Source organism: Neopelma chrysocephalum, unplaced genomic scaffold (genome assembly GCF_003984885.1).
Source record: "Neopelma chrysocephalum unplaced genomic scaffold, ASM398488v2 Primary Assembly neopelma1_59, whole genome shotgun sequence".
In the NCBI taxonomy this organism is placed as follows: Eukaryota; Metazoa; Chordata; class Aves; order Passeriformes; family Pipridae; genus Neopelma; species Neopelma chrysocephalum.
Window position 1 is genome coordinate 2,068,640 of NW_020897714.1, and position 27,447 is coordinate 2,096,086.

At 37.1% G+C, this 27,447-nt stretch overlaps 2 protein-coding genes across 3 annotated transcripts in view; both read left to right on the forward strand.

Annotated features, from left to right (window-relative positions):
* RAB3IP (RAB3A interacting protein) overlaps window positions 1-14,595 on the forward strand; it is a 32,767-nt gene extending 18,172 nt beyond the window's left edge. The window contains exons 5-11 of one of the 2 annotated variants that reach the window (XM_027679696.1): window positions 556-633; window positions 1,005-1,208; window positions 5,444-5,572; window positions 7,763-7,875; window positions 11,227-11,326; window positions 11,433-11,502; window positions 14,226-14,595. In XM_027679696.1, coding sequence (XP_027535497.1) covers window positions 556-633; window positions 1,005-1,208; window positions 5,444-5,572; window positions 7,763-7,875; window positions 11,227-11,326; window positions 11,433-11,502; window positions 14,226-14,308 — 777 coding nt within the window. In that variant the 3' untranslated portion in view covers window positions 14,309-14,595. The remainder of the gene's footprint in view (window positions 1-555; window positions 634-1,004; window positions 1,209-5,443; window positions 5,573-7,762; window positions 7,876-11,226; window positions 11,327-11,432; window positions 11,503-14,225) is intronic. The other variant, XM_027679697.1, reaches the window with a different exon arrangement.
* A 2,549-nt stretch (window positions 14,596-17,144) lies between these two features.
* Window positions 17,145-27,447, forward strand: part of MYRFL (myelin regulatory factor like) — a 42,517-nt gene continuing 32,214 nt past the window's right edge. Inside the window, exons 1-2 of the mRNA XM_027680868.1 lie at window positions 17,145-17,190; window positions 23,172-23,262. Coding sequence (XP_027536669.1) covers window positions 17,145-17,190; window positions 23,172-23,262 — 137 coding nt within the window. The remainder of the gene's footprint in view (window positions 17,191-23,171; window positions 23,263-27,447) is intronic.

Below are 27,447 nucleotides of genomic sequence, written 5' to 3' on the forward strand. Positions count from 1 at the left end.
CTGTTCTACTTAAGAAATGTTTATTAAATGACAAACTGTTTTTATGCTGTTGCTTTGTCTGTTTTGCTAATGGCAAGAATTTAGACTTCATAGTTGTTTGACTGGTTCCTTCATGCAGAAGTTTACAGTTGTCTAAAACTGGTTATTCTGGTTAGAAGAAGGTAGAAGTTTTTTTGAATGTGCTACTGTGCCCATGTTGCTTTTGTTGCTACTGGTTCAGTCTTTCCCTGGCGGTCAAGGAACTTGACTTGTCAGCCACTGAAGCGTGACTGGAGCCTGGTGTTCATGGCAGGTATTGTTCCTGCTGGAGGGGGGTGGGTGGAGTTGCTGAATTTCTGAATCTGGACTTGGGACCAAGGGGAAGAAACTTGGTGGGCCAGTGATGAATCCAAATGATAGATTTGTAGGGTTTTTTTTAATGTAACTATTTTATTTCAGACTATTGCACAACTTAATATTCACAAGTAGTCTCCGTGAAGCAAAAGTATGTCCTTAGTTGTTGGATTTTTCATAAATTTGTGTGAGGCATTTACACTAGATAAACATTTTTTATAGGAAGCACACAAAATGGTTAAAGAAGCAAATGTCAAACAAGCTGCAGCAGAAAAACAGTTAAAAGAAGCACAAGGAAAGGTGAGCTTTTTTCTAGCTTGCTTGCTTTGTCTTTTCTCTAAAGCATGAATCATAAAGATATAGATAGAACATTACCTGTATACATTATATTAGAATATATACAAATTTGTTTGGTGTTGCTTGACATATTCTTGGCTAACACACATGGACAGGCTGTTTTAGCATCATGTCAGATAGCCAGCATGGTGCGTAGGAAGTGAGTGTTACTACAGTATGCAATTGCATAGACATCTGTGTGCTAGTATTGTTGGAAGATGGCATCTTGTTTTGAACCAAGATAGCTGGAGATTTTGTTAATTGATTCAACATATTCTTAGCCTAATATATTTTTTTGTTTGTTAATGACTTTATCTCCCCCCACCCTCCTGAAGATTGATGTCCTCCAGGCTGAAGTAGCAGCATTGAAAACACTCGTACTGTCTACTTCACCAACGTCTCCAACTAAGGAGTTTCAGTCTGGTGGAAAAACTCCTTTTAAGAAAGGCCATGCGAGAAACAAGAGTACAAGCAGTGCTATGGGTGGCAGTCATCAGGACCTTACCATGATGCAGCCAATTGTAAAAGACTGTAAAGAGGTAACAGTATAAGGATTGTTCTATATTTGCTGATAAACTGGCTTTATTGTTTTGTTTTACTCACACTAAATTTAGTATATATTAAATCTTCATGTAATGCTGACTATTTTAGAGGTGTTTTTCATTAGTGAAACAACTTTACTTACATACCAGTAGGTGGTGGTTCCTCCAAGTCTCGTTTACCTTTAAATCATTAAGGGAAAATGAAATAAGATTTCACATATTGGAATTAGTAATTTAAAGATGGTAATTAAAAAAACAAACAATAAACCAAGGCAATAAAACTGAATTATAAGCCCTGGTGACTTTTTACAAAGTCCTTTGCTGAAAATTCATCAACTTTCATAAATGTTGTATAAACTATTATAGAAAAGAAGAAGAGTAATTTTATAGATAAATAATGGGTGAAAGAGGCCAAGGAAAAGACATAATCAATGACTTATTAGAGAACAAGAGGAGAATTACCAGTGGAATTGCAGGGGCCTGTGTGATTTTTAAACATTTTTTTTTTTTTAAAGAATGTACTCATGTATCTGAAAATGAGGAAATAATGAGGCGAGAGGTTGGTACTTGAGTCCTTGGAATGGTAGTAAGAAAAATTGACCAAAGAGTTGAGAAGGAGATTATTTTACAGCAGATGAAATTCTAAATAAGTTTGAGAAATGAGGCATCTAGGGAAAAAATGCAACTAGCAAATTTGCAGTTGTGAACTTGGAAAGAGCTGCATTGTGCTGGAAAAAAAAAGGTAGTGTCCTTGTTGATCATTGTCTGCAAACACCATCTCAGTGCTCAGTGGTGGTCAAAGACCAACAGAGACTTAGGAATTCTTAGGAAAGGAATAAATAGCAAAAGAAAAAGCATTATACTGCTGTATAAACATATAGTAAATATGTGTTTCTATGCATGCAGCTATATCATCTTCATCACAGGACATAATGAAAATGTGAGGAAGTGTGACATAAATGGTCAAACCTATGGAAGAATTTCTGTGTAGAGAGAGATACTTGAGGTAGAAGAAAAATCTCTGCAATCTCAGGTGACATGTGGAAGATGAATGATGAACAATTATTAATGAATTCTTGTAATAAGAAAACTATGGAAGCTAAAAGGAAAATAATTTTCAGTCACATAATGAAACTTTACTCATTGTCACGAGGTGTTCAAAATATAGTTATGCAAAGTGACAAAAGCCTCTCAAGGTATATAGAAGACAGATATGACATTTGGCTTGGGAAGCTTCTTTAACTACAGATTGCTAGGAGTTTTGAGGCTGTAAAATGAATACATGTCACTGTCTTTCCTCTCATATGTCTCTTCAGCCAGATCCGTGGCTGCTGGCCATTGTCAGAGGGGAAACAGGCCAGCTGGATATCTAAAGTGGTTCAAAGTGGTTCATTTGTACTGGACACGTTTGTACAATAAACCTAGAAAATAAAGGCATCTTTCAGTTTTGTTTTCATACTCAAACTTAAAAAAAAAATAAATCAGAAGATTTACAACCTACCTGCCCACTTTCAGTGGTATCCAGTATATTTTCCTTACTAAAACTGAATCCTTGTTGCCCTTCAGAAAAGGGGAGAGCTGGGATGGAATCCCATTACTTTGTAAGCATCACATTGAGGTCGTGACTCAATGAATTTTTTAAGTGTTGGGCAAGAGTGAGAGAGGAGAGAAATCTGTTTTGCCTCAATTTCTTGTGGAGAGAAAGTGGTGAATGTGAGGGATATGCTGCAGAAGAACCAGTCTGCCTGACATTTTTCTTTAGTTCAGTCTCCTTTTTGTTGGCTGCATAAGGAGACGCTTTGAGGCTGCTCAAGCCGGTGACTGTTCTTCCAGTGACAGCACAGGGGATCACTAAGAAACGCATGGATTTTCCACCCACTGGGACTTGAGTCTTTCTATTTCTCCTCTGAGCAGGAGTATTTAATGGAATGTAGCATGGGGTGAAGAAAGCAAGACTGCCTTTGGCATGGTGGCTAGGACATAGTTTTAAGCAGGAGAGACATGCCTTCCCAGCTGCTTTTGCTCTCCAGTGCTTTGTGGTTTTGTTTCCTGCTTTTGTTTATAGTTGGTCTAAGGTAAATGTTTTTGCGTTTCTGGGAGCTGGGTTGAAACCCCAGTTCTGTCCCCTTCTTGCTAAATGTTCTTGCCACTGAGTTAAATTACCCTTTGCATGTCGTTCTTTTAACGTTGACTGACTCAACTGCAAAAGGGGGTCTGAGAGTTCCCTTGCTTTGGGGCTACGCAGTGGCCTTTTTGTGTGGGGAATATAGCTTTAGACTCTTATGGAGAGTCTACCACCTGGAGATGTTGGATGGAGCTGGGTGTAAATACATCAGCTCTCAGGTTTCTGTGTAGAATGTAAACAGAGTCAGGAGTGACTGGCTGTCCACCCGAAGTTGCAGTGGAACTAGAAAGGTGCCAGCATCCCAGAGAAAATACATCATAGCATGTGGTAGTAACCTCCTAGGATAAATTGACGTCTAATGATTTTACATATTAAAAAGATTGAGATCAGATGAATAACTACCTGGAAAAAGGAAAAAAAGGAAAAAAAAAAGAAAAGAAAAAAAATAAAGTTAAACCAAAAAACTCTGAAAGTGACAAAAGAAATCCCCCAAACATATATGTAAAAGAATGGCAAAGTGCTGGGGACTCAGAGGAGGGGTAGTGCATGGGGAAAATAAAAAAGGCTGAATGAGGTTGGTTCAAAGCAGCACACTGATCTTTTTAATAGGATTAAAAATCAATTTTTAGCATACGTTATATATTTTCCTCTTTCATTATTTTACTTATATTATTTGGTTTTAATAATACAAAACTTTTAAATTCACATCCTGGCTTGCCTTTTGCCTGCAGTGTGCATCATTCTCATTTCTGCTGTGCCTTTTGCAACTGGACATGCCTTTCTCGTATTGGCCTTTTTAGCCACCAACGCGCTTGCAAGAAAAGTGGGTAGAGCCCTTCCCAAATCTTCGTTCGCGAAGCCTAGCCATGATGCATCATTCTCATAGTTTTAGGAGTATAGGTCTGTTGTAGTACAAGAAAGGGATTTAACCAGTTGGAGGGGAAGAGATGCTGAAGCAGAATGTCAAAACCAATCTGAGGATGGTGTTGGATCTGGGGAGCAGGATGGTGTTTCATATCCCAGTGGGGACTGGCAGTAGTCTTTTATGTTGGATTAGGAGCATGTGTCACAAACACTCATCCCCGTTCTGCTTGGTTCGTGTTCTGGAGCCCACGAACAAGATTTTTCTCAAGTAACCCTAAACCAGATGATGTGTTTTGGGAGCACCTCAGTGTACTCCAGCTGTTAGTGGGTAGCCAGCCCATGGGACAGGCTGTCCCATAATGTGAATGTAGGTTTTTAATAGCAGTCTAGTACCGATCTCCGGAACACCAGACTGGATAGCTGCCCTCCTACTGCTAAGTGATCTCAGTGTGGAGATGACAAAACAAAGTGTTTTCAAAGCAGGTAAAATTATCTTTTCCTAATGCAGAGCATGGTTACTCCTAGCATGATTTAATGGGTTGTTTTAGCATTTCCTCTTGGACTAGAGGAGCTGTGGGGGAGCAGGCTCATAAATCATTCCCAGTGAATATCCTTGCCTTTCTGTTGGGTGGTAAAGGAGAGACTTTGGGCATAAAGATGAAAAATGAAGTATACTTCTAATTGATTTGTACATTGACTTCCTGTTTACTTCTTTTGGTATATTTAGTGTGTTTAGTCTATTTTCTTCAAGTGTTTGAACAGCAGCATGTTATAGTCAGATGGAGGGTGAACACGTAGATGTCTAGGATAGAAATTGTTTTCTTTGAATTTCTTCACTTTTCTGTAACTCACAGAAGTGGAGGTGGACTAAAATACTGTAATGAAGATGCATCAAGAAGGAAACTATTTTTGACTTTTTTTTTTAAACATTCAGTTAAGTTTTTCAAAGCTATCCTGAAAGCTTAGGAAATGGGGGAGAAGTAATTAGCTTGTCCCTGGTGTAGTGGTGACCAGTAAATGAATTATCTCTGTGTCTTGAAAATTATATATTTTAATTTGCTTATATTTACAGTCTCAAGAGAGTGGATTTAAGAAGGTGTTCATAGCCGGACCATGATAGCATTCTTTCACAGGGCAGTGGAAAGCATTTTAATACTCATTATTTACCTGTGGATATTTGCAAATGATAGACAATGGTGTGATAAATGCAGTACTAAAATATGCGAATCTTTGTGTGTTCTAGGCTGACCTGTCTTTGTACAATGAATTTAGATCTTGGAAGGATGAACCTACTATGGACAGAACATGTCCTTTCTTGGACAAAATTTATCGGGAAGATATTTTTCCATGTTTAACCTTCTCAAAAAGTGAGGTAATGGAAATGTTCAAATGTGGTCACTGACACTTCCCTTTAAATGTGTTACAAGAACCCAATAGGCTATTGAATTGTTTTTAATATGAAGTTTAACCATTTTTGTTTCATTAGTGTATGACAGTTTCCAGTGAAGTGCTGAAGTTTAGTCTGGAGTATTAACCATTTTTTACTTTTGTTTATACTGTTCCAGATATGGCTGTTTTAGGGCTACTTCTTGTAGATGTTACTCCTATTTGTCAGAATCTGATGTTTGTAAGAATGGGTGGAGGTTTTATTCCTACTACTTCAAAGACAGTGTAAAAACAGTGTCCTATCCCAGTCACTTGTTAATACAGGGGACAGTAGAGACTAATACATTTAATTTTGTAGACCAGTTTTCTCTCACATCAGTCGAAGGAGACTGCAAGCAAGTCTGTGAGTTTTCTTGAAGAGAGCTTTGAGTTACAAGAATTGGACTTTGGGATTTTTGATTCAACAGGGGCAGTTTAGAAATAGGATTTTAGAGGAATTGAATTACGAGACTTTTTATTCCCACACATTCTCCCATACAGAGGAAAGACGAGTTTTACCTATCTTGGGATTGCAGTTCCAACTGATTTACTTTGTTTTTGTTCTTAAGCAGCATTTACAGGCTGTAGTTGCGGTATCAGTAAGGAAAGTCAGCGTATTCTTATATCTTTATTAAAATAAGAAATTTTAAAGCCATAAGTATTGATATTTTTTCTCAGTAAAATTAAACACCTCACATAGAAAATCCTGCATTTTCTTCATAATTTTTATCTGTTATTTTCAGGAGGTGTTATGTTCTTGTCCCATGCTTTTCATCTGTGGTTACTTGCTGGCCATAAGCATGCACAATCTTTTAGTTAATTGTATACCGGTTTGTTATTGTTGGTGTACACCATCATATGAACCTCTCCCACTAAAAAGTTTACTTGGTTACTATGGGAATTAAATTACTTCTTCAGTATATGTAAGTAGGCCATTCTGTTGTCTTTCCCAGCAGCTTAATTTTAGTTTTGTGCTTCAGTGGTAATATAATTATTGTAGATTTGTATTGCCTCTTAAGGGAAGCATGAGGCTTCTTGCACTTGTCAGTTACATAATTTATTGTTTTCAGATGCTGTGTGTAGTGACCGACTTCTGTTTTCACTTGGCTATTGATAGGCTAATGTGCAGTTAACCAAACACTAAATTATACATGTATTGTGTTTCTGAATAATTGGAAATGCAGTTATCTGACTGGTTGAAGTATTACATCAACTGTCAGTAGCCTCCTGTGTATATGTATAGTGTTTTGCTTTTGGGAAATGACAGAGATGGAGCATTTCATATGAACTAGTTTAATACTAACATTCTGTTTTAAAAAATATTTAAAGTACAATAGAAAAAATATCTTTATTATTGAGTAGGAAGGAGCCTTAGTACAAAATGATTTCATTAATAACATAAATTGCACCTTTTTTAAAATCAGGTAATGGCTATTACTTGAAACAATGGTCTTGGGCAAGTGTTTAGTTCAATCAAGCAAAATGATCACATTTCTAGTGTCTTGTGATTGTGTGTTTATAAAGAATTAACAAAAAAAAAACTGAGCAAAGTTGCACTTTGTTTTAACTATACTAGTGTTTGAAAGTTGCAACTGGCTTTTCTGTATGTTATGTTGGCTTTTCTGTATATTTTTCAGTCTTACTTGTTTGTACACCTTTCTAAAAACTGAAAAAGTTACATATTTGCTTGTTTTATTCAAGGTAAAGAAGCATGCTGCATAATTTTGTATTTTTCATGTAACACAATAAAATTAGACCAATTTTTAAAATAAAGTGTGTGCCATATTCAGTCTCTGACAAGAATACAGCATGTAAAAATATATGTGCTATTTGGGCATAAGAAGAATGGCTGAAGATACTGTTAGCTTTTTAATCATGCTTGACTACATTCCTGACTGTAAAGAAGTTACCTTGCCGCAGGGAAGGCAGGGTTATTTGGAGGGCAGAATTTAAGCAGGAGCTTGGAAATGGGACCTGTTCAATGATGAAAGCGAAATCTCATTTGTAATAGAATTTCTGTTTGGTGAGTTGATTTTTTTCTACGTTCTTGACTTTCCAGAAGAAGAACTACGTCACTGCTTTTAAGCAATGGATAAAAAAGAGCTGTTTTTAAATGGTTTCTAAATTTCTCTTGCAGTTGGCCTCAGCTGTTCTGGAAGCTGTTGAAAACAACACTCTGAGCATTGAACCTGTTGGCTTGCAACCTGTTCGATTTGTGAAAGCTTCTGCAGTTGAATGTGGGGGACCAAAGTATGTAAACTAACAAGAGGGGTAATCTTGACTCATTTGAGATATCTCTTGGCTTGAGAAAACTGTTATCAACTGATGACCTCAGTCAAATTTGTGTATCTTAAATTTAATTTCCTAAAATCTAAGACTTCGAGATGGTTGTTACAAAATTTTATGGGAAAATAAGCAACTAATAAATGGAACTTTAAAAGAGACTAACATAAAACAAACCTTGCCTTTTGGGGAGAGCTGTGTGCTTCACTTACGATGCACTAACCCCAAAAGTAACATTCACCTCTTTAAAGAAGACCATCCTGATACTTAAAACAGATGCTTTTGAACTAGGGGCTCTCAGCTGGAAAGCATCATGAAAGAAATAGGTGTTGGAGTAGTGCAGGCTGAATATCTGACATCTGGAGGATTTGTGGCATAAGAAATTTAGGATGTATGTAAGACACTGACAAAGGTAGCTGAAGGATTTGAAGAGAGGTATATGGTAGTAAATCCTCTGAATTTGAGCAGGAGGAATGTAATGAAGTAGAAATGAAGGTGAGTGGGAGTTTGAACCTAAATTAGGAAGTATGCTTGAATGACAGGAAGGTTGTTTTAGAAATTCTGGGGTGGTCCTAGAGGAATCTGAAGCAAGACTTGTTGTCAGGTACTGATACAGCTGTTGAAGTTAGGTGGGAGGGACTTGCCCTGAGACACTGAGATTTTGATGGATGTGAAGGAAGGGATTTGTAGTGTGCTTCAGCATATGTCAGAGTAACCAAACAAGGTCAGTGTTAATTCGGAGCGTTCCAGATCTTGAGCAAGACATGACTTTTCTGTTGGAGATCTTTTGGATAATTTGACAAATCACTCTAATATTTCATTTGACAGAGCTCAATTTTATGATAGAAAACTTGCGTGAAAATGTTTCATCTGACTCTTTAAGATTTTTTTCTTTGTCATTTCTAGTGCTTTTTAGTCCTTGTTTTTCCTCTGTTTTTGAGTGGAAGAGAAACTACAATTAACATACCTCAAAATTCTTTACTTTCTCTTTAAAGAAGCTGTATAAAATGAAAATTGTGTTTTATGACAGTCTTTGATCCTTTCTAGCCTACAAAATTCAAGCATTCATATATATATTCCTCAACTTATTCCTGTCAGTAGAAAACATACTTTTTGAGCTGTAACAGCTCTTCATTAGAAGGACCCACACCAATAACGGAGCTACTCGAGGGGTAGTGAACTCATGTCCAAGAGCTGCCATGGTGAGCTGTGTTCCATGAGTGCAGTAGAGAATCTGGACAGCCAGAAACTACTGAAACAAGTCATGTGTCAAAAACCAATTGGCAAATTGATTTAAAGTCATTGTGGTTCAAGCAACTTCCTTGTATCTTGACATGATGAAATACTTATTCGGGAGACTCAATTGCATCATTCAGAAATTTCTTCATATTTTTAATCTGTTTTCTCTAGTGGAGTATAATTTTTTAATTAGAACTTATGAAATCCTTAAATAGTTGGCCAGATATATAGATTAACATTTTGATATGACAGTGCACAAATTGTAATGTAGTTATTTTAGCTGTATCAAGAGGTTGGGCATATTCCTTTCTCAGTTTTCCAGCTGCTATGTATTAACAAAAACTTTTGTGGTGTTGCTTGTAAATAAGTAATAGGTGAGGAATGTGCAGTATTTAAGTGTAATTTGACAGCAAATGGGCTTTGCCTTATATATGATCACTGGCACTGTATGGGAAACAGATGTTCCAATTTTCATTGAATCAGAGTAGCAGTTTCAGGTTTTTATTATTATACAGTGCATAGCACTATTTTTATTGAAACATCTTAAATACATAATATAGACAAATAATAACAAAAACTAGAGTAATGTTTTTAAAGGTTATTTTGTTGTACAGTTGCATGAGGAAACAGATGCATAAAACAGCGGGCAATAGCCCAATAGCAAGGTAAGGAGTAGAGGGTGAAGAGCTATGATAGTAGTAAAGAAAGGTTTTTGCTATACAGAAGGTAATAAATGGTGCCTGTGATGGTGTGCAGTAAGTGCTGCCTTAACGAAAGACAGCTGGGTTTCCCCACAAGACTCAAATAATTGTCCCCATGGGTAACAAAGCACTAAGCTGCATGTGGGCAGCACAGAACTGAGTCATCAGTAGTAACCATTGTGCCAGCATTTAACCCTGTGTGATGGAAGACAACATATAGAAGGTAATTATGTAGCCAGAAGGAAAAAAAGGTTTTATTTTCCCAGCACTGAAAGTTTGTCTGTCTTCTGACAAAAGCCAGACTGAAATTGTGATCAGCTTGCTTCAGCTGCTCTAGGATTTCTTATATCAATGCACTGCTGTCAGTCCTCGTAGACTGTTATGGAAAGTCATACACACTTCAGTTTTCTCCTGTCTTACATGGTTCTGTGGACCTGCTGCAGGCTATTTGAAAGGCTTGTGAGCCACTGTTTAGAACCAAAAAAGCTTAGTAAGTTTTGTTTCACTTTTGAAAGGCTGCTTGTTCTTAGACTCCCTAATTTCATGAGGTAGAAATGGGAGGGAGAAGAGTCAGCAGCTTTTAAAATTAATGAAACAGTGGTTGCCATGACAACCTAGTTAATCTGAGATGCTGTAATACAGACATTCCAAATAAATCACATTTTCCTAATTTTTAAAAATTCATTGTCTTTTCCTAAATTTTTTTTTTGGGGGGAAAGAATTTGTGGTGACTACTGACCTTTCCAGAATACTGCATATTTGCAGTATACCAGAAGTAAATTTAATTATTTTACCATTGCTTTTTGTAACGGTAACATAAAGAATTATTGCCGGACAGGTTATTTTCCTTTGTCCCAAATTATTTTACACTCTGAATATAAAATATGATTTCAGTTTGGGCATAAATGCAAAGCTGGCCTTAGAATGCATTTAAGAGAGGCTTCAGAGAATTGAATGCTCTTCTGTGGGGCTGATAATTTTTATGATGAAATACAATATTGAGTGGAATTTTTAAAATATCTGTTTAAATGTTGACATCAACTGATAATTTAAATAATGCTTGTTTCACATATCAAGAGTTAATTAGAGAAATCCACTGCTTCAGAGTTGTCAAGCCAAACTGGAATTAGTGAATATGAAGTACATGCCCAGAGCTGAAGAAAGTTTAAAAATTCAAAAAAGCATCACAATGCACCAGTATTGGAATGAAATTAGTCCTTGTGGAACTAAAATAATTGCCAGCGTAATGTAAAATGAAGATAGAGACTCATGTATCTGCACCAGTGTGAAGCAGTTACATTAATACTATAAACTCATGCAGGTATTTGACATTAATGTCAGATTTGTTTATTAAATCACGTGACCTTTATATTTGTAGGAAATGTGCTCTCAGTGGACAAAGTAAGTCATGCAAGCATAGAATCAAATTAGGAGATTCAAGCAGTTATTACTACATTTCTCCTTTCTGTCGTTACAGGGTAAGTAGATTTACTGTGATTTCATTTTGCATAATTATTTAGTTATTTTTTTTCCATACCGTTATGCAAAGTTATATTAACCACCATTATTTTTGTATGAGTTCAGATCACTTCTGTGTGTAACTTCTTTACGTATATTCGATACATCCAGCAAGGACTGTTGAAGCAGCAAGATGGTGAGTAGGAAATTGTGTTTGGTGTATACGAACAGAAATTTAAATAGTGCCTGTGCCTAAAAGTTGCTTATCTATGCACAATAGCTGTGACCTGACATTACTGGAAAGCTATCAGTTTGTAGTCATTGTTGTAATTTGGAGAATGTGGTGATATTTCACTCTCCAATAAAGTTATTTTTTTAAGCAACAACAAATTAAAACACATTGATTTTTAGTCCATCTTAAAAACCCTTATATTATTCAGTAAGAAATGTTATGAAAAAGTCTGTAACAAGAGGAGTTAGTCACAGTTTTTCCACACAGTAGTCAAAAATCAAGTCTCTTTCACAGAATATGGAGATATTTTAGACCAAAATACCTTCAGTTTGGTTTGATCCGAGCCATTTTTCCTTTTCCTTGGTGTTTTTATGTGTCTTTTCATTTTGTACATTGAGAATTGAGAGAGCCATTCTTGCCATACTATTTTTTCAGGGGGAGCTGGCAAGAGTGACAATATTTTGGGTTCAATTGTAAAAAGTAAACAGGAAACATGTTATATATACAGAAAACCTGTGTACTGTCATGATTCATCTGAGTGTAGCTGAAAGGTCATTGCAGTAGCATGGCAAAATCTCTTGATTAGGGCTCTGGTTATAAATGTAAGGCTTGATTACTGTCCACCCCAAAAGAGAAATGTGTTTTTTACTGCTGTTGCTTCAGGCTGTGGGTTTGAGTTTTTTTTCTACCATTGTTACCCAGCTTCTTTGTTCTTGTCAGAATAGCATACCCAGCAACTGCCTATTTAAACCATGTCTGCACAGCAATTCAGAAATTTGTCTAACTGTGCTATCCAGTTTCAGTATGTCCATATAAAGGATGTTTGTGAAAATGTATGGATTGTACACTTAGTTACTTAATTCTGGAACTTAAACATATATTGCGTGTTGGAGTTGTAGTTACTGGTCTTCATTTTCAAGACCCTTTTACCTGTTTATCACTAGAAAAGAAAATGAAGATGATTTGATTGTGTTTAAACTGCACACAGTTGATTTAATTGTCTTTCCTGTCCAGGTCAAAGAATATTGCCAAACATCCTTCAGTCCAAGGTTTTTTTGAAACAGGTCATATCACTTAGGCTCCCGGATATGCTGAGCAGAGATAGCGGAAAAAGTGTCATTAGCCCTGTGTCAATAGTTAATTAAAAATTTTGCTTTCACTGTGAAAATATAATTTTTTTAGCTCAGTTGCATTTTTGAAAGTAGAATAAAACAGCATTGCAATGTTTATGGATGTCTGTGCATTTCATTATTCCAGTTTTCGAGTCTCTGTGGATTTGCTTCATCAAGAATTTGGCTGGAATTAGCCCCACTTTCCTATCTGACCTCTAGTCATCTCTTCTGATGTTTCTAAATTTCTAGAGCTCAGGATTTTAGCTACATCGAAATATTTTGTTTCCGTCTCTAACCTTGAGTACTTCTGAGGTGCTAGAACTGTTCCTTACAAAAATAATGCTATTTATTTTCACTGTCAAAGGGCCATGGAATTTACCAGAAATTCACCTAATTTCATACACTAAATTATGTTTAATAATACCTTCAGATGGTGGTAATTTTTACTGATGTACCAGCATCGCTAAAGATCTTGAAAATGTGTTATTTAAAATTTAATATGATGTATAATTAAAAGGCTTTTACTTTGAGCAAAAGAACCTATGAAGTTTCAACTAAAAATTGTTCATTTACTATTGAGATAGAAAAGCTAAGTTAATATTTTTTTACATCAAATAATGAAATATTTTCAGCATTATCAGATTTATTTATTCTTCACAAGAAGTTTGGACAAAAATTGAGTTTGGTATTTCAGCTCCATTGTCATCTTTACTACTAAAATACGAAATTTGCATTTGTAGCTTTATGTAAGTATTTCAACAATACCTTTACAAGAATGTAGGCACTCATAATAATTGTCTACATAATGTGCTGTGTGCATTTCTACTAATGCACCATGTAATTTTTGAGATAGAGCTCACTTTTACAAAAGTGGTTTTTGAAATATGATAAGGAAGACCTTGTACTTTTTGTTCAGGTTAATTATATTAGTAGACATTCTATGTTAGGATCTTGACTACATGGAAATTATTTTTGTCTTGTAATTATATACTCAGTTTTGATTTGTGGCATCCAGAAGTTTACGGTATGCACTAGAGTCATCAAGTTCAGGAAAATACAGATGAAATAAGAAAAAAAGGCCTTTCCTACCCAGTTTTTTGTTGCTGCAGATTCCTGTAGAAAAAAAGAAGGAGGAAGGAAGATTATAAATGGAAAAAATATAACAAAATTACAGATTATTTGATTAAGCAATTCTTATTCAACAAGATCTACTTTTTTCTTTTTGTAGTTATTTAGTTTTACAGAAGGTGGGTCAAGGGCCAGGGCAATTAAAATGAGGCACTGCAATTAATTGAAGCTGATAAGAAGTACTGATGTATTGTTGTTCTCAATTTAAAAAAAAAATCTAAAATTTGAGGAATTTTTTATAGGACTGTCACTTAGAATTTTTAGAATATATACTTGAATAGATTTTATCATAACCAAGCACAATTAGCCCTTACACATTAATTTTGGTTTTACCAGATGTTTGTTACAAAGTTCCCCTAAACTCATGTAGAGTGAAGCAGCCTGAATACATCAGTTGAAATAAAATATGAATTTGGTATGTTTAATGATATTTCTGTCTTTTTTTAGTGGATCAGATGTTCTGGGAAGTTATGCAGCTGAGACGAGAGATGTCACTAGCAAAACTTGGCTATTACAAGGAAGAGCTCTAAGTCTTATTACTCGTGCGCGTGCATGAACTTCATTGAATATACATAACTAAAATGGCTGAATCTTTTTTTTGTCATTTGATATTTATTTCCACAAAGTGGGTCCAAGATCTTTCTCCTTTTGCAGATGGCACTAAGAAGTACTGTGATTGTTTTAAACTGACCTATGCTGTATATGCGTACTTATAATATTTAGTTGAACAAATGTGGTAAACACTTGCAGGTGTATTAGTGATTGTAATTTACATTTAAAAACAGAAATTCTGATTAAAGTGTTAATCTGAAACAGCCTCTGTCTTCTGTGGTTTGTGATGCAGAATAATGTGAATCTCCCTGAGAAGACATTCTAAAATGTAAAAATTAGATGATTTTGTGAAGACAGAATAAATGCCTGACATGTTATTCATTGTAGTGTTCAGATACGTATATGTAGATTTCTCTGCATACATGCCAATACAGTTAACAGACAATTAGAGATTCTTTGAAGTGCTGCTTTCCTATACTTTTAATTTTTAAAAACATGTAAGAAGAGAAACATATACAGCATAATAAACCTGAGTATCTTCTCTTTATAGTAGGGTGCTTTTTGAATATCAAGGAACAATAAAATTATCTTATTGACACTTTGGTTAGAAATCTGTCCTGACCCCTATCTGACTGCTAAAAACTTTCTCTTTCCCTCTGATTTTCTTTCATTAAAATTTTTTCATTCCTTTAAATGATTTTTTTTTTTTAAATCCTGCCTTTTTTTTGGGTTTCAGTGCTTTGTACATCATTTTCCCCACAGCTGCCCTTGAAAGTGGGAAATTTTCACGATGCGATTTCTTTACATGTTGATGATAATTTCCATATAATGTTAATCAGTTTTTTCACATGTACAGATTGTGTCAGACAACCCTAAAAAGGATCATAGCCTCTTAAACATGCATTTTAAAGTGTTACTTCAGCACTTAAAGTTCAAGTGGTCCTTTTTTTCCTGGACATTGTCTAAGCTGAAAGCAGACAGCTGATGAGGTTACAGGAACATAGTTGTGGGTATGTACTAGACTTGCCCTTTTGGAAAACATTAGATCTTGATCCTGACAGCCATTTATCAATTGCACTTAAGATTAAAGCATTGGCAAGTAAACAGACAAACATTAGAAGGTGAGTTTATATAGTTGTTTTTTTAACAAGAAGCATGTCAGTGGATACAGATCTCTTTGATGCTGAACAAAACCGGTGCTATTCATCACTGTCTTAACGGAATTTTCTCCGTTTTCACAAAAGTAAATAGAATGAGCAGTGAAATTTAATACCATATTTGTGTTGCTTGTATGTGCCTGAAAACACTTTGCAAGTGTTGGCTTCAACCAGGCATTTTAATGTTAAAACAAACAGCTGAACCTAAATATTTTACAAGTAATGGAGTATGTATGTCCAGCCTAGGCTGTTTCAGTACTGAAGAAATATTTTTATCAATCTCTTCTCCCTGGGCACTACTTGCTATTGGAGACACCTGGAAAAATTCTACCATAAATTGTAAAAGGATTGTTTATTCTTTCAATAATGCTAAGGAAGTCTGGTTTTACTCACTCTTAGAAAACAAGCTGTCTTTGTTGGTATTATGTTTTATGCTAGACTCATAAATGCTTCCTAAATGATTGTTAATCCTGAGTTTACATAATGAGATACAACTGTGTCCATGATTAGCTAACAGTAGGCAAATGGTAGCTGGTAGCTGTTGCTATTCTGACTTAATATCCTTCACAACAACAAAATCCTTGCTCATTCAAGCAGAGAAAAGGGTCCTTTCTATACATGGTAGTATCTAAAATGTATTATGCTGAGGTGATTTTCTTGTATTAGGGATAACAAAGATGTACCCTGTGTATCTCAGTGGTAATGACTGTTTGGCTCAATTACATCAACATCTTGTAAATGCTCACTGGCTTGCTTCTGTCTTCAGGTCCCTACTCTGAGATTCTTTTCTATATTTTTAATATGAGCTGTTTATCATGAGAAGCCTCTGTCACTGTGAGTGCTCAGGGCTTGTAAAAACTGCACAACAGTTACTTGTGTGGTGAAATGTAATTACTTCAGAAAATAGCCTAATTCCAGAGTTGACTTCATTGAAATTTTTGTTCATAGCCAAATGCCTCTTTCAGATGCCTGCTCAAAACATCTGAATATTTTTGTCCTGTTTGCTTAGGGGTGACAAAATGGGCCATTTTTAGTGTTTAAAGATGAAATCAGAGAACGTGAAATAGAAAATAGGATTTGGTGCTTAGCAAGAGCAAAGAGCTTCGTTCCATGTTCAGCTTTCCCATATGTTTTTCAATGCTACCTCTGATAAACAGGTAATTCTGTAATTTAATTTTGTTAGTAACAATTAGAAATTTTACTTTCCTACTAATGATGGCTTTGCTCTTGCATTTTTGATTACTATTGATTTCGTCAGTAGTATTAATTATATGACCTGTGTGAAAGTACAAAGACAAGTTATTTCTATTGCTGCGTTTTTTGCGCATGTGTAATTATAGTTAGTACTGGGACCAAAGGTCCTTGAAACAAGAACATTAGACTTACCGGATAGAATACACATCACCTTCACCTTGCCTCAAAAGGCTTGTCAGATTTTCCTTTACGAGTAGTTTAAGTGCTTTACATAAAGCCTAAGTATAACCGTGGCTCTAGTTATGGAGGAATGAAATCAGCTGGGACAAATTCATTGAAACCTCTGAAAAAAACATGAAGTGTTCCTTGGCGTGTTGGTAATCATCTGGAGAAGAGACAGTGCATTTTTCTCAGTGGGAACTCTTCAAGCAGTAGGAAAGCAAAACAGTTCTACTGGATTTTCATGGATGTGGTGGGAGAAAATGAGGCCTTACAGCAGTTCTTTGAAGGTAAGAGTCTAGTTTCAATAGAAAGTCTTAACAATTTTTGGTGGCAGCAAAAACACAGTAATTGTTTGGGGGTAATTGAGGAAGGAAGGAGGAAGAAGAGCCCTGAAACCCAAAACTCTGTTTACACAAAGCTATTGTGTAAGGCAGTGAAATAGTACAAGTGGTATAGATGTGCAGCAGTGCCTTTTTCTTTGTACTCCGGCCAGGAAACCAAAGGACAGGTGGACTCAGCAGAGCCTGCAGTACTGCCATGGTAATTGCCTTGAAGAAAAACTGGGAAGTGAATGAGGTCTCCTTGCAATTTATCACTTCTGAAATCTTCGTGATTTTCATGAGGTTAGAGATCTTGCTCCCTGCTCAGTCTTGTCAGGTTAAAGAGGGTTTTCTTTCCACTGATATTCTTCTGAAATGGCCTGATTGTAATTGGTAAAATGGTAATTGTGGCAGTATCTTTCTGAGAAGTTAAACTTGGATATTTTTGTCTTTTTCCTGGGATCGTCTGTCGTTTTGACTTTTTCCCAAAGACATTTTCTATTCAAGCAGGTCACATTTATTTCCTGACTTTCTGTTACTACACAATTTACTTTCTAATGGATTCCATGATAAAAATGCATTTCTTAGGCTCTGCAATAATGTGATCCAAAATGGCAGTTCAAAGGCTTTTTTTTTTTTATCGAGCATTTTCTTTCCCTTTCTCCCATTTGCACTTTGCCTTTATTTGTTTTTTATTAACCTTTCTATACTAAACTTTTTCCGTATTTCTTCTATTACCTGTACAGGTATTCATGTGATCCTGATCGCAAAGTAACTTGGCAAACTTTACCTTTCTGTTGTGATTTTGTTTCTTTTTTTTCCCTGCCCCTCTGTTGGCCTTGGTGAGAGATGGCAATTGTAACTTTTAAGTTTTATTTTCAAACTAAGAAATTGAGGATTCTCCAACATTGATCAAGAAAATGTATTTAAGAGAAGAAATTCGAATCAGTGAACCATGATCTAGGGCTACTAGCTAGCAAATGTGTTTTTTATAGATGTTAGGAAATTCATACCATGTTCCTTAAGTTCAGTTTAAGTTGTGGAGGTTAAAAACTAAGAAACTTTCTTGGGTTTGCTTTCAGCAACATACTGTTTCTTTTTACCAGGCTGTTTGTTCAACTACTGCATTGCATAGCTGATAAATGCTCAAAATAGTGTTGGACATGAATTATATAAAAAAATCTCAGAATTTTTTTTTAGGAACCCGCTTGGAAAACGTGATTTTCTAGGGAGTAGTCTAGGTTCTGTTGGCTTTTATGACACTGATACTGTGATGGTAGTATTGCAGAAATTTTACCTGTATGAGCTCTTTAGCTAGAATTACTACTTTTAATTCTATAATTGATAGTTTAACTCTTTTTAGAAGATAGCTTGGTAGTCTGTGCCAGTGTGAAAGGAAGAAGCCCTGTTGATTCCAATCAATTGCAGAAAAAATGAAACATCTTGGGATGTCATGTTCCTTTGGTGATGTTGCATGGTTCTGCTGTGTCACACTAGAATGTGGCAAAGGGCTGCTAATGCCATACAGTGTGCAGGGATGCCGTTAGATGGCTGAAGTTCGTTTTCTGAACGCAGATATGTGTCAAGGCTACAAGAGATATGTATATCGTTTTCTGAACGCAGATATGTGTCAAAGCTACATTCATTCAGTATGGGATAGGCTTCTCTTGCTGTTAAACCATAGGTAAGTCTGAAAAGGGAGAAAACTGAATTAAAGTGGTGTTGGCTCTCTTTTCAAGCAGAAGTTACGTTTACTAAATGCAAAGCCAGCTCTAACTTATGGCCTCTCTGCAGCTTAGCACTACAGTTTGTGGGCTGGCTTTATGACACCACCTGAGGACACAAGAATCACACTGCTAGTGCTGATTTGGTGACCTCTGTGAGTAGTCATAACAGTGTTAGAATATTGTCTTTCCAGGCTATGAAAAAGCTGAATCCTGCAGTATCAAGTGGAGAATGGTGATCGGTGGTTCAGTTTTGGCTTACAAACTTAGCTGGCAGCTAAGCTCATTTATAGATCTGCTTTGTAAGATGATTTGAAATTCATGAGCAAAAAGGATCCCATTTACCCTGTTGCTTTAATTCCTTACAGGGCATGTTTGTTTTGACACTCATTAGTAATGTAAATTTGCATCTGCAATATTAAGAGGGGACAGTATGAAACAAGATTTTTTTTCAAGGAAAGTGAGATAATTGTTTTCCTGATGATTTCTTCTTTCAATAGTTCATAGACCTCTTGGATTAGATATGACTCTGGAATTTGACCTTGACCTTTTCTCATTCAAGTAATGGCTTTTCTCTTGCCACGTGGCTGTTTTGGGAAGTTCTTTTCTTTTTTTCTGTTTCATTTCACTTGCACACTAGAGATTTCACCTTTGATGCAGTTTTTTTCTATTATTTCTGTTGAAATGAGTATTTAAAATGTTTTGCATTTTAGAATCAATAAGTTCTTATTTGTCAAGGGAAGATCAGAGCTCCTGATTAGCTCTTCTGCCTGTGTGTGGTAGAGCAGTCAGTTCTTGCTGATGTTATCGATGGGTTGAGAAACCTGGTGGAAGGTCAACCTAGTTACAGTGTTAAACTCAATCTTTTCTTTTTTCTTGTTGTGAGGTACATTGAGGTGTCTGAAATGCATGTGCTTGGTCTCAGTGCTCTCCACAATCTAAAGAAATCTCTTGGTGGAATCACCACCTCTCTGTATACTTATATTCCATGTTACCCATACAGGAGCACAGTTTAGAGCTCCTGGTCTGTTCAGCAAGCAAGACCATGTTCTGTGGGCCATTTTTACACCTTGAGCTGTATTTAACGATTCTTCCCTGTCTAGAGTAGCTGATGCTGTAACACAAATCTAACTACAGATGGCTGGAAACTTCCTGGCATCCTCTTTTAATGTCGGGAAATGATCAGTTTAGCATTGGTTTTTAGTCAATACTATTTCTCTGTCCCTCATCCTTCACTTTGCATTTAGATACCACTGAAAAGGAGGCAATGGATTTAAATGCAGATATACATAAGGCACTACACAGAAGTTTTGGGAGAATTAATCATGGCAGGTTTTTTGGGGATTGCGACTCTTGATTACAGGACCATAGAGTGAAGCTCAGGAGCCAGGTGATCAGAGGCTCATGGCTGGAGTAAAGGAAGGAATGGCTGCCAAAGAGCAACTGCCAGATTAGGAGGCTGGCATTCATACTACTCCTTTGGGGCCTGCAGCTAGGCATTAGGGACAGGCTAAGCCAGAATGGACAGGGAAACAGAAGTCAGTGGAAGAACTGACAAGTTTTAGACTTGGGGACAGAGCAACAGAATATCAAGCTTATGAAGAAATGGGAAAAATATATAATCGTATGCAGCCCATGACTGCAGTCTTTGTTCTGCAAACATCTCTCTATGAAACTGCAGCCATGGCACTGCCTTGGCCTTTCACATTCGTCTGCTTGTTTGGGTAGATGGCAGTCCTCTGCACAGTGACACTAAAGTTGAATATGTCACTCAGTGCAGACTCTTCCCAAAGATATCTGGGCACATTGTGGTGTGAAGTGTGCACTGGGAGCAGAGACCCCTGAGCACAAGCTGATAATTGAGGCTGCTGACTCCACATATCCTCCAGCAACCCTTAGGCACAGAGTTCTGTGCAGGAAGCTGTGTGTTAACAAAGGCCTCTCAACAGGGCTTGCCTTGCCACCTACACACAGATCTCTGCTCTTGCAAGTACCTAACATCCAGATGAGTGACTGGCTTGCATTCTGCCCATATCTGTTAAGTACTAACTGTGGTCAAATGCCTATGAAATGGTTACCAACATTTAAAATAAATTTGCATACGATCCAACAACTCCTCCTCAGCTGAAACAGATGCCAGTGCAAGCACATGATGCCAATGACCTGGAAAGTACATTCAGAAAGAAAGAATGAAGTTGTACAGGGCAGCAAAATGTACCAGCTCTTCCATGCACCTGCATCACGAACATTCATTACTATCATCTTCCTGGTGTGCTTCCTTCTTCTCACAGCACTGAATTACTTGTTCTTTCCTTCTTCTCCTCCTTATTTAACTGTTCATGCCGAGTGGAGAGATTAAGAAGGACTAATATATATTGCTGTTGTCATCACTTTGCAACAGAGCTAATCTCTGGGCTGTGGGATGCCCATTTGAAAGGCCTTATCCTTGTTTGATTCATAGCTGTATTCCTTGATTCAAAAGAGCCTGTCTCTGACCTCGGTCAAAATAAAAGATTCTTGGTTTTGTGGTACAGGAAAGACACTTTGTATATGACCTCTGGCCTCATGTTAGTAATAAAGGCACGAAGGTTAGGGAATTTGAACAGGAAAACAGGTGGGTAAAATAAGGAGAAGGTGATGGAATCATTTTCCCAAGGACTATATTAGTAAAAGGAGAGGTGTTTGTGGTTCAGGGTGGGAGTGTCCTGCATTCAGACACGAAGAATGAAAAGATGAGTCTCCAACAAGTTTGAGGAGGGCTCCTAAGGAAAGCCAGGCTCTTTTATACTCAAGCTGGTTTTGCAAAGTGCTCTGCTGCTGCTTCACAACTTGCCATATTAACAATTCTTCTGAGGCAGGTTGGTATGCTGCACCTATTGAATCTGTTCGTCTCTAATGTGTGGCAGACAGGTTCATATACAATGTCAATATATTGAGATCTATCAGTAGCACACCTGCAAGTTGCTATACCCCAGTGAAAGGCAGTAAAAATTAAGCCTGCAACAGCAATAAGTAAACAGTACCTAGATTAATCTGTGATCACAAAGCAATTCAGGAAATAATTATTAGCAATGTAAATTTATGTATTGACAGACACATGAGGAAATTCCTGTGCAAGGTGGTGGATTTTTAGGTGCTGCTTCTTGTTATGTCCTTTCTAAACACTGAAGGAACCATATCAGTCAGAGACATCAGAAAAAAGCTGAAGATACATTATGGTATGACTTCTTACTGTACAAGCTAGTACAGTGAGAAGACAGCAAACACACCAAAGGCAGTCACTGCTCCTCTGCTCAATGGCAGCGATTAACCTTTTGTGTTCTCCTGTGCTGCCACAGAGCTGAAGGGACAGGATTGGTGTCAGACACTGGGGGCTGAGCCACACAGCTCTGGGTGTGTGGCTGGTCCATTTTATCTTGCACTGAAGTGGAACAGAGCCACATGTAGCGCAAGCAGGAATGTCAAGGTCCTTATCTTGTTTGCTCTGTGACTGACCACACCTGTATTTGTGGAAGGCTTGCTGGAGAGGTGTGGAGCCTGCAGAGGAGGACTGTTTGGTTGGGTTTTTTAGAGATCTCTGGTTGACTTTCTATGAAAGTTGTCAGGAAGTGCGGAAACTTTATAATCATAAAATCTGTTTATAGCCTTCAGTTACCAAGCAACAAAGGGCAAAGTACTGGAACTTTCTATTCATTAATATGTTTAACATGGTAGTGGGCTGGGGTTTTTTTGAGTAGGAGAAAAGGAAGCCACCAATCAAACATTTCTAAAGCTTTATGTGTGCTTTCTTTAAACTCGGTGGATTTTTAAATTGAGTATTTCAGAAACTCACTTGCAGTACTAATCCAGAAAGTGGATCTGTGTGAGACAATGTCTGAGCTTCAACGCAACAAACTGTTTTGACCCCAGTGTAAAGGAGTTGGAAATTATCTTCTAAACCTCTTTTCCCAGTTGCAGATTGGGGTCCTTCATCCTCCTGCTGTAGGAGTTCACTGAAGCCTTAGTGCCATACATGCCCTGCTGTTTGTCTGGTGCTGCCCTGTCATCTTCATCTGCCTCTGCATTTTTCATAATCCTTTTTCCCAGAGTGACTAAACCAGGAGTGAAACCCACCTGTTACATATAAGGCAGGATGGATTTGATTTTCCTTTGTGTAGGAGCATGGGCAGCATTAATTAATATGAAACACGATTCCCTCTGAATTTCTGTCTTCTTTAATTTTAGGGCAAGATGTCCATGGAGCCTTGGAGAATCCCATGGTGGATACAAGCATGTTGGAGGAATTCATTAGTAGTGACATAGAGTTTGGTACTTTGTAAGTATTATAGCAACAGATACTTCCTCTCCTTAGCCACATCTATGGAATTGTTTTCATTAGTGCCATGATTAAATCTGAGTTTCAAGAGGATTGTGGCTCTCTTGATACTATTTCTTGAAGCTGTGTAAGAAGATTTGGGAAAAATGAATTACAGACAGTAATAGAAATACGGTTGTCTTGTTCAACAGAATGAATGATAAAAGTCTGATTCAAAACTGTTAAGCTAATTGTGGCATTAAATACAAAACTGTTACTTTAACATCCCTGTAAATGCCAGTTTACTGTTTATGAACAGAATAAGTGATAAAAGTGAGACTAGTGTATAATACACTGAGAGAATAATGGAAATCTCCCAGTTTGAGGGAAGCAGAGCTACTGTTTTCATCCTGATACTTAATTCAGGACAGAAACTGTCCATTAATCTCTTTTGAGACTAACTTTAAGAGATTCAAAGAGGCATAGTGCAGAGGTTTATGGTCAAGAGTAGAAAGATTATGATCTATCAAAGACTTAAACCCCACATCTTTCATCTAGACAACAGTCAGATGACTGTTGTTCAATGTATTAATGGACTGACACTTGCATTTGCCAAGAAGCAGAGCAAGAGGAGATGTTTTAAAAATAATTAAATGAGATTTTTCATTTTAGACACACTCAGCAGTACACATGTTTACTTACAGTGGGCTAAATAGGCTTCTACCTGTGCTAAATCATGAATAATGAATTTATTCTCTCTGCCCAAGCTATAAAAATAAAGAATGAAGAGGAGTTTATGTGTAAATATCCATAACCTTTATTTTTAGAGTCACTAAGCATGTTTTAGGTTAACTGGATTATTGAACTCCTGTATGACAATTTTAAAATGTTATTATTTGGCTTTTATACACAAAATATAGCAGAAATATGAATGCGTATATATATGCTATTATGTAGCTTAGGTAAGTGAGATATTATAGTTACAGAGCTACAAAGTATTTACATGCAAGAAAACCATTTGTAAAGCTATTATGGATTTGAAGGCTGAACAGAATTTTACACTAATAGTACAGTCATACTTTGTTATTTCTGGGATAAAGAACATTTACTGAATTGTTAGATCTCTGCAAGTCAAATTATTAAGTATTCGTCTCTATTACAGACTGTTTGTGCATAAACAGAATACAATCTCATAAAGAAACTTGCCAAAACATGTCAAAGGAGAAAAATACTAAAAACCTTCATATATACATATAAAATGCACATCACCATATTGGCATGTACAATACTGAATGGAGAGTGCAATGAAAAGGGTGCTGTTACCACCACGGTCTTGGGGACACCTGGAAATTTCCATTAAAGGTCATCTTGCATCAGACAGACCATCAGCGTTACATTTATTGTTCTCTTGCATCACATGTGAAGTACCATGTGATTTCCTCATCTTTTCCTACAGTAATAACTTCCTCTTCATCAGTGAAAGGAGAAAAAGGGTTGCTGTGTCCTTTCCTAAGCAGGTATTTAATTGATACACTATGGCTGTAATACAGAATCATTTAAACTACAGATTATTTTTTTTCATCAAAAAAGCACAGTGTCAGTTTCAGTAAGGTTCTAACTTGGAGACATATCCCGACTACCGCTGTACTTCATAAATACTTTCTTTCTCCTAGAAAGTGTCTGTCTCTGTATTTTACTGAAACATTAACTTAAAGCATAAATCAAGCACCTAAGGCAGCATTTGAAACCAGAACAGGGAGTGTGTGGAAGTGAAGTTTTAGACTTTTATGAGTGTACTTTTTTAAATTTTACAAGGCACAATTGGAATTCAGTATCTCTGGATCAAGTATCCCAATTACATGTTTACTAACTCTATTCAAAGTTGAAAACAAGGTTTACAGTATAGCCATGGTATTTAAAAGCACCAGAGAATCTATTTTGAAGGAAATAAAAGAATATTCTAACAAGGAATTTTGAAATTAATTTTTAAAGAGGAATCATGTAGTTGAAGCTAACCCGAAATGCAGGGTTGTGGATGTGACATGTTAGAAAACCACTAGCAATACCATTATGAAATATGCAAGCATGTGTCAAAAGCAATAGGCTGTAACCAAAAATGCAACTGCCTCTCTCTAATGTCATCCAAACTCAGGAATACAAAACCTGAAGTAGTAACAGTAGGACAAAAATCAGGTGATGCAAATTTTTCAGTGATGCTTGAAAATATTTGCTGTGTATGTGGGAACATGTGTTTTATGAATATGAGTGTTCTCTTTAAGGAATTTTATTTTTTTTCAGCTTTTACCAGAACACTGGGCCTTAGCCAAGGAGGTGTGTCTCAAATTTCTGTCACCCTTCCTTTGCGCTAGCATTTTTAGCCTAACATGCATCTTGAGCACTTGCCTTTCAGGCAGTTCAAAGCAGTGTTTGAGCTGACAATTCATAGAAATACCCGAAAGGGTTAAGAACCCAGTCCATTTCTTGAACCTCCATCTATTTCTAATGTAACACAGGAATCCTCTGTAGTTTTTTAAATGTCAGCAAGATAGCATAGGATTTTCTCTACCTTAAGCTGCTATGAAGGCACCACTGTGGACTGAAAAACTTGAAATAAATATGTGTGACAGACCTGTGCCCTCAACTGACTGAAGACAGAACCATTGGTTTGCTCTAGTGGTTTGCTGTTGGGCTTAGGATGCTCCTGTTTTCATTGCAAAAGGAATGGTTTTGCTACACACTGTGGGAACCTCTGCTTGTTGCTAGACCAGTGGACTTGGTCTAGTTTAAACTATGGTGTAGTTCCAGGTTTCACTTTAAGAAAGAAATCCTTTACCAATGTCTACTAAGAGAAACATTGTAAAAGCAAAATAAAGTATCACCAGGAGATATGATACAATATAATCAAGCATATATACCAGAGAGTAAATAATCAAGAACCTTTCAAATCTCAGGCATGTGAGTGGACTGTTGGAGACAAATTGAGATCAAAGCTCTTTCTGTTAGCTGCATACTCGCTTCCTGCCTGAAAATCAGGGGAAAGCTGCACAGTAATATCCCTGGAACATCCTAGTACAGAGCAGTGTGCTTGAAGTTCTTTAGAAAGGAATCAGGAGAGGTCGTGTTTTCAGAAATTTACCTGAATAAAAGAAGAATAAAGAAAGAATAAATAACAGCTAACACTAAAAGTCACAGACCACACTTAAGTTGTTTGGCTTTCCAAACAACTTTAAGCAGGAATGTTACAAAATAAATCTCCCCTGCTTGTCTATGGGATTTGGCAAGGAGGGAGCTGTGGATCACATGGAATTTCTTAGTTCCCAGCTGGGATTCCTCTGTCATGCCTCCAGACCACAGCTCTTCTAATAACTGTCAAAGCATTACTGCCTTCCCATCCTATGCCTCTGCATCTGCTCCCTGTAATGCTCCTACCAGGGGTTTGCAGGTGCTGTGCCATGCAGGGACCTTTCCTCACACAAGGTGCCAAGGGTGTTTCTCCTGTGCAGTGCTGACTGCCAACGACCCTGAGCTTCTGTGGAGGTGGTCCTGCTTTCCAGTCCACAAGAAGTGGACTGGGAGGCGAGTCTCCTGGTTCTGTTTGGATTTTGAAGCTTTTTTTGAGGAGGCTGTTGGGATGGACCTTTTACTACTCCTTATTTTCAATGCTTTTATGATTTAGGGATAGAAACTGTTAGTTATTGGTCCCTACTATGTTTCTTGTAAGTGAAACAGAACTGAAAGATTATGTAGAACTGATGAGAAGGAAGGCACTTGCCTGTGGAAACCCCATCATAAGCTTCTGGACTTTTTTTATGAGCTTGTAAAAGCTTGTATTTCAAAGTGGGCACATGTGTTTCCCACCTGTGTGTCAGCCCCCACTTCCCTCCAGACTTGGGCTGTCCCGCGTGGTGAGTGAGGTGCTAAAATGGAACCTGCTACTGTCTGACAGAGAGAGTCTGAGTGCACTTTGACCAAACAAAGGTCTTAGGAAATTGACTCCTGATGAAGATGCTACAGATCTCTAACCTTTAGTCTAGGAGAATGGGCCTTAAATCCCTTGTGAGGGATATTCAGAGTTACTGGTAGCCCGGAGGTAGCTGAAGAACTGCTCATGGGGAGGAAGGAGGATTGAAGTCAGCAGGCTGTGAAGGTGGGGTTTGGGGAAGAACAGGTAAGGATGGGGCCTCCTAGCATGGCAGGGAGGTGGGA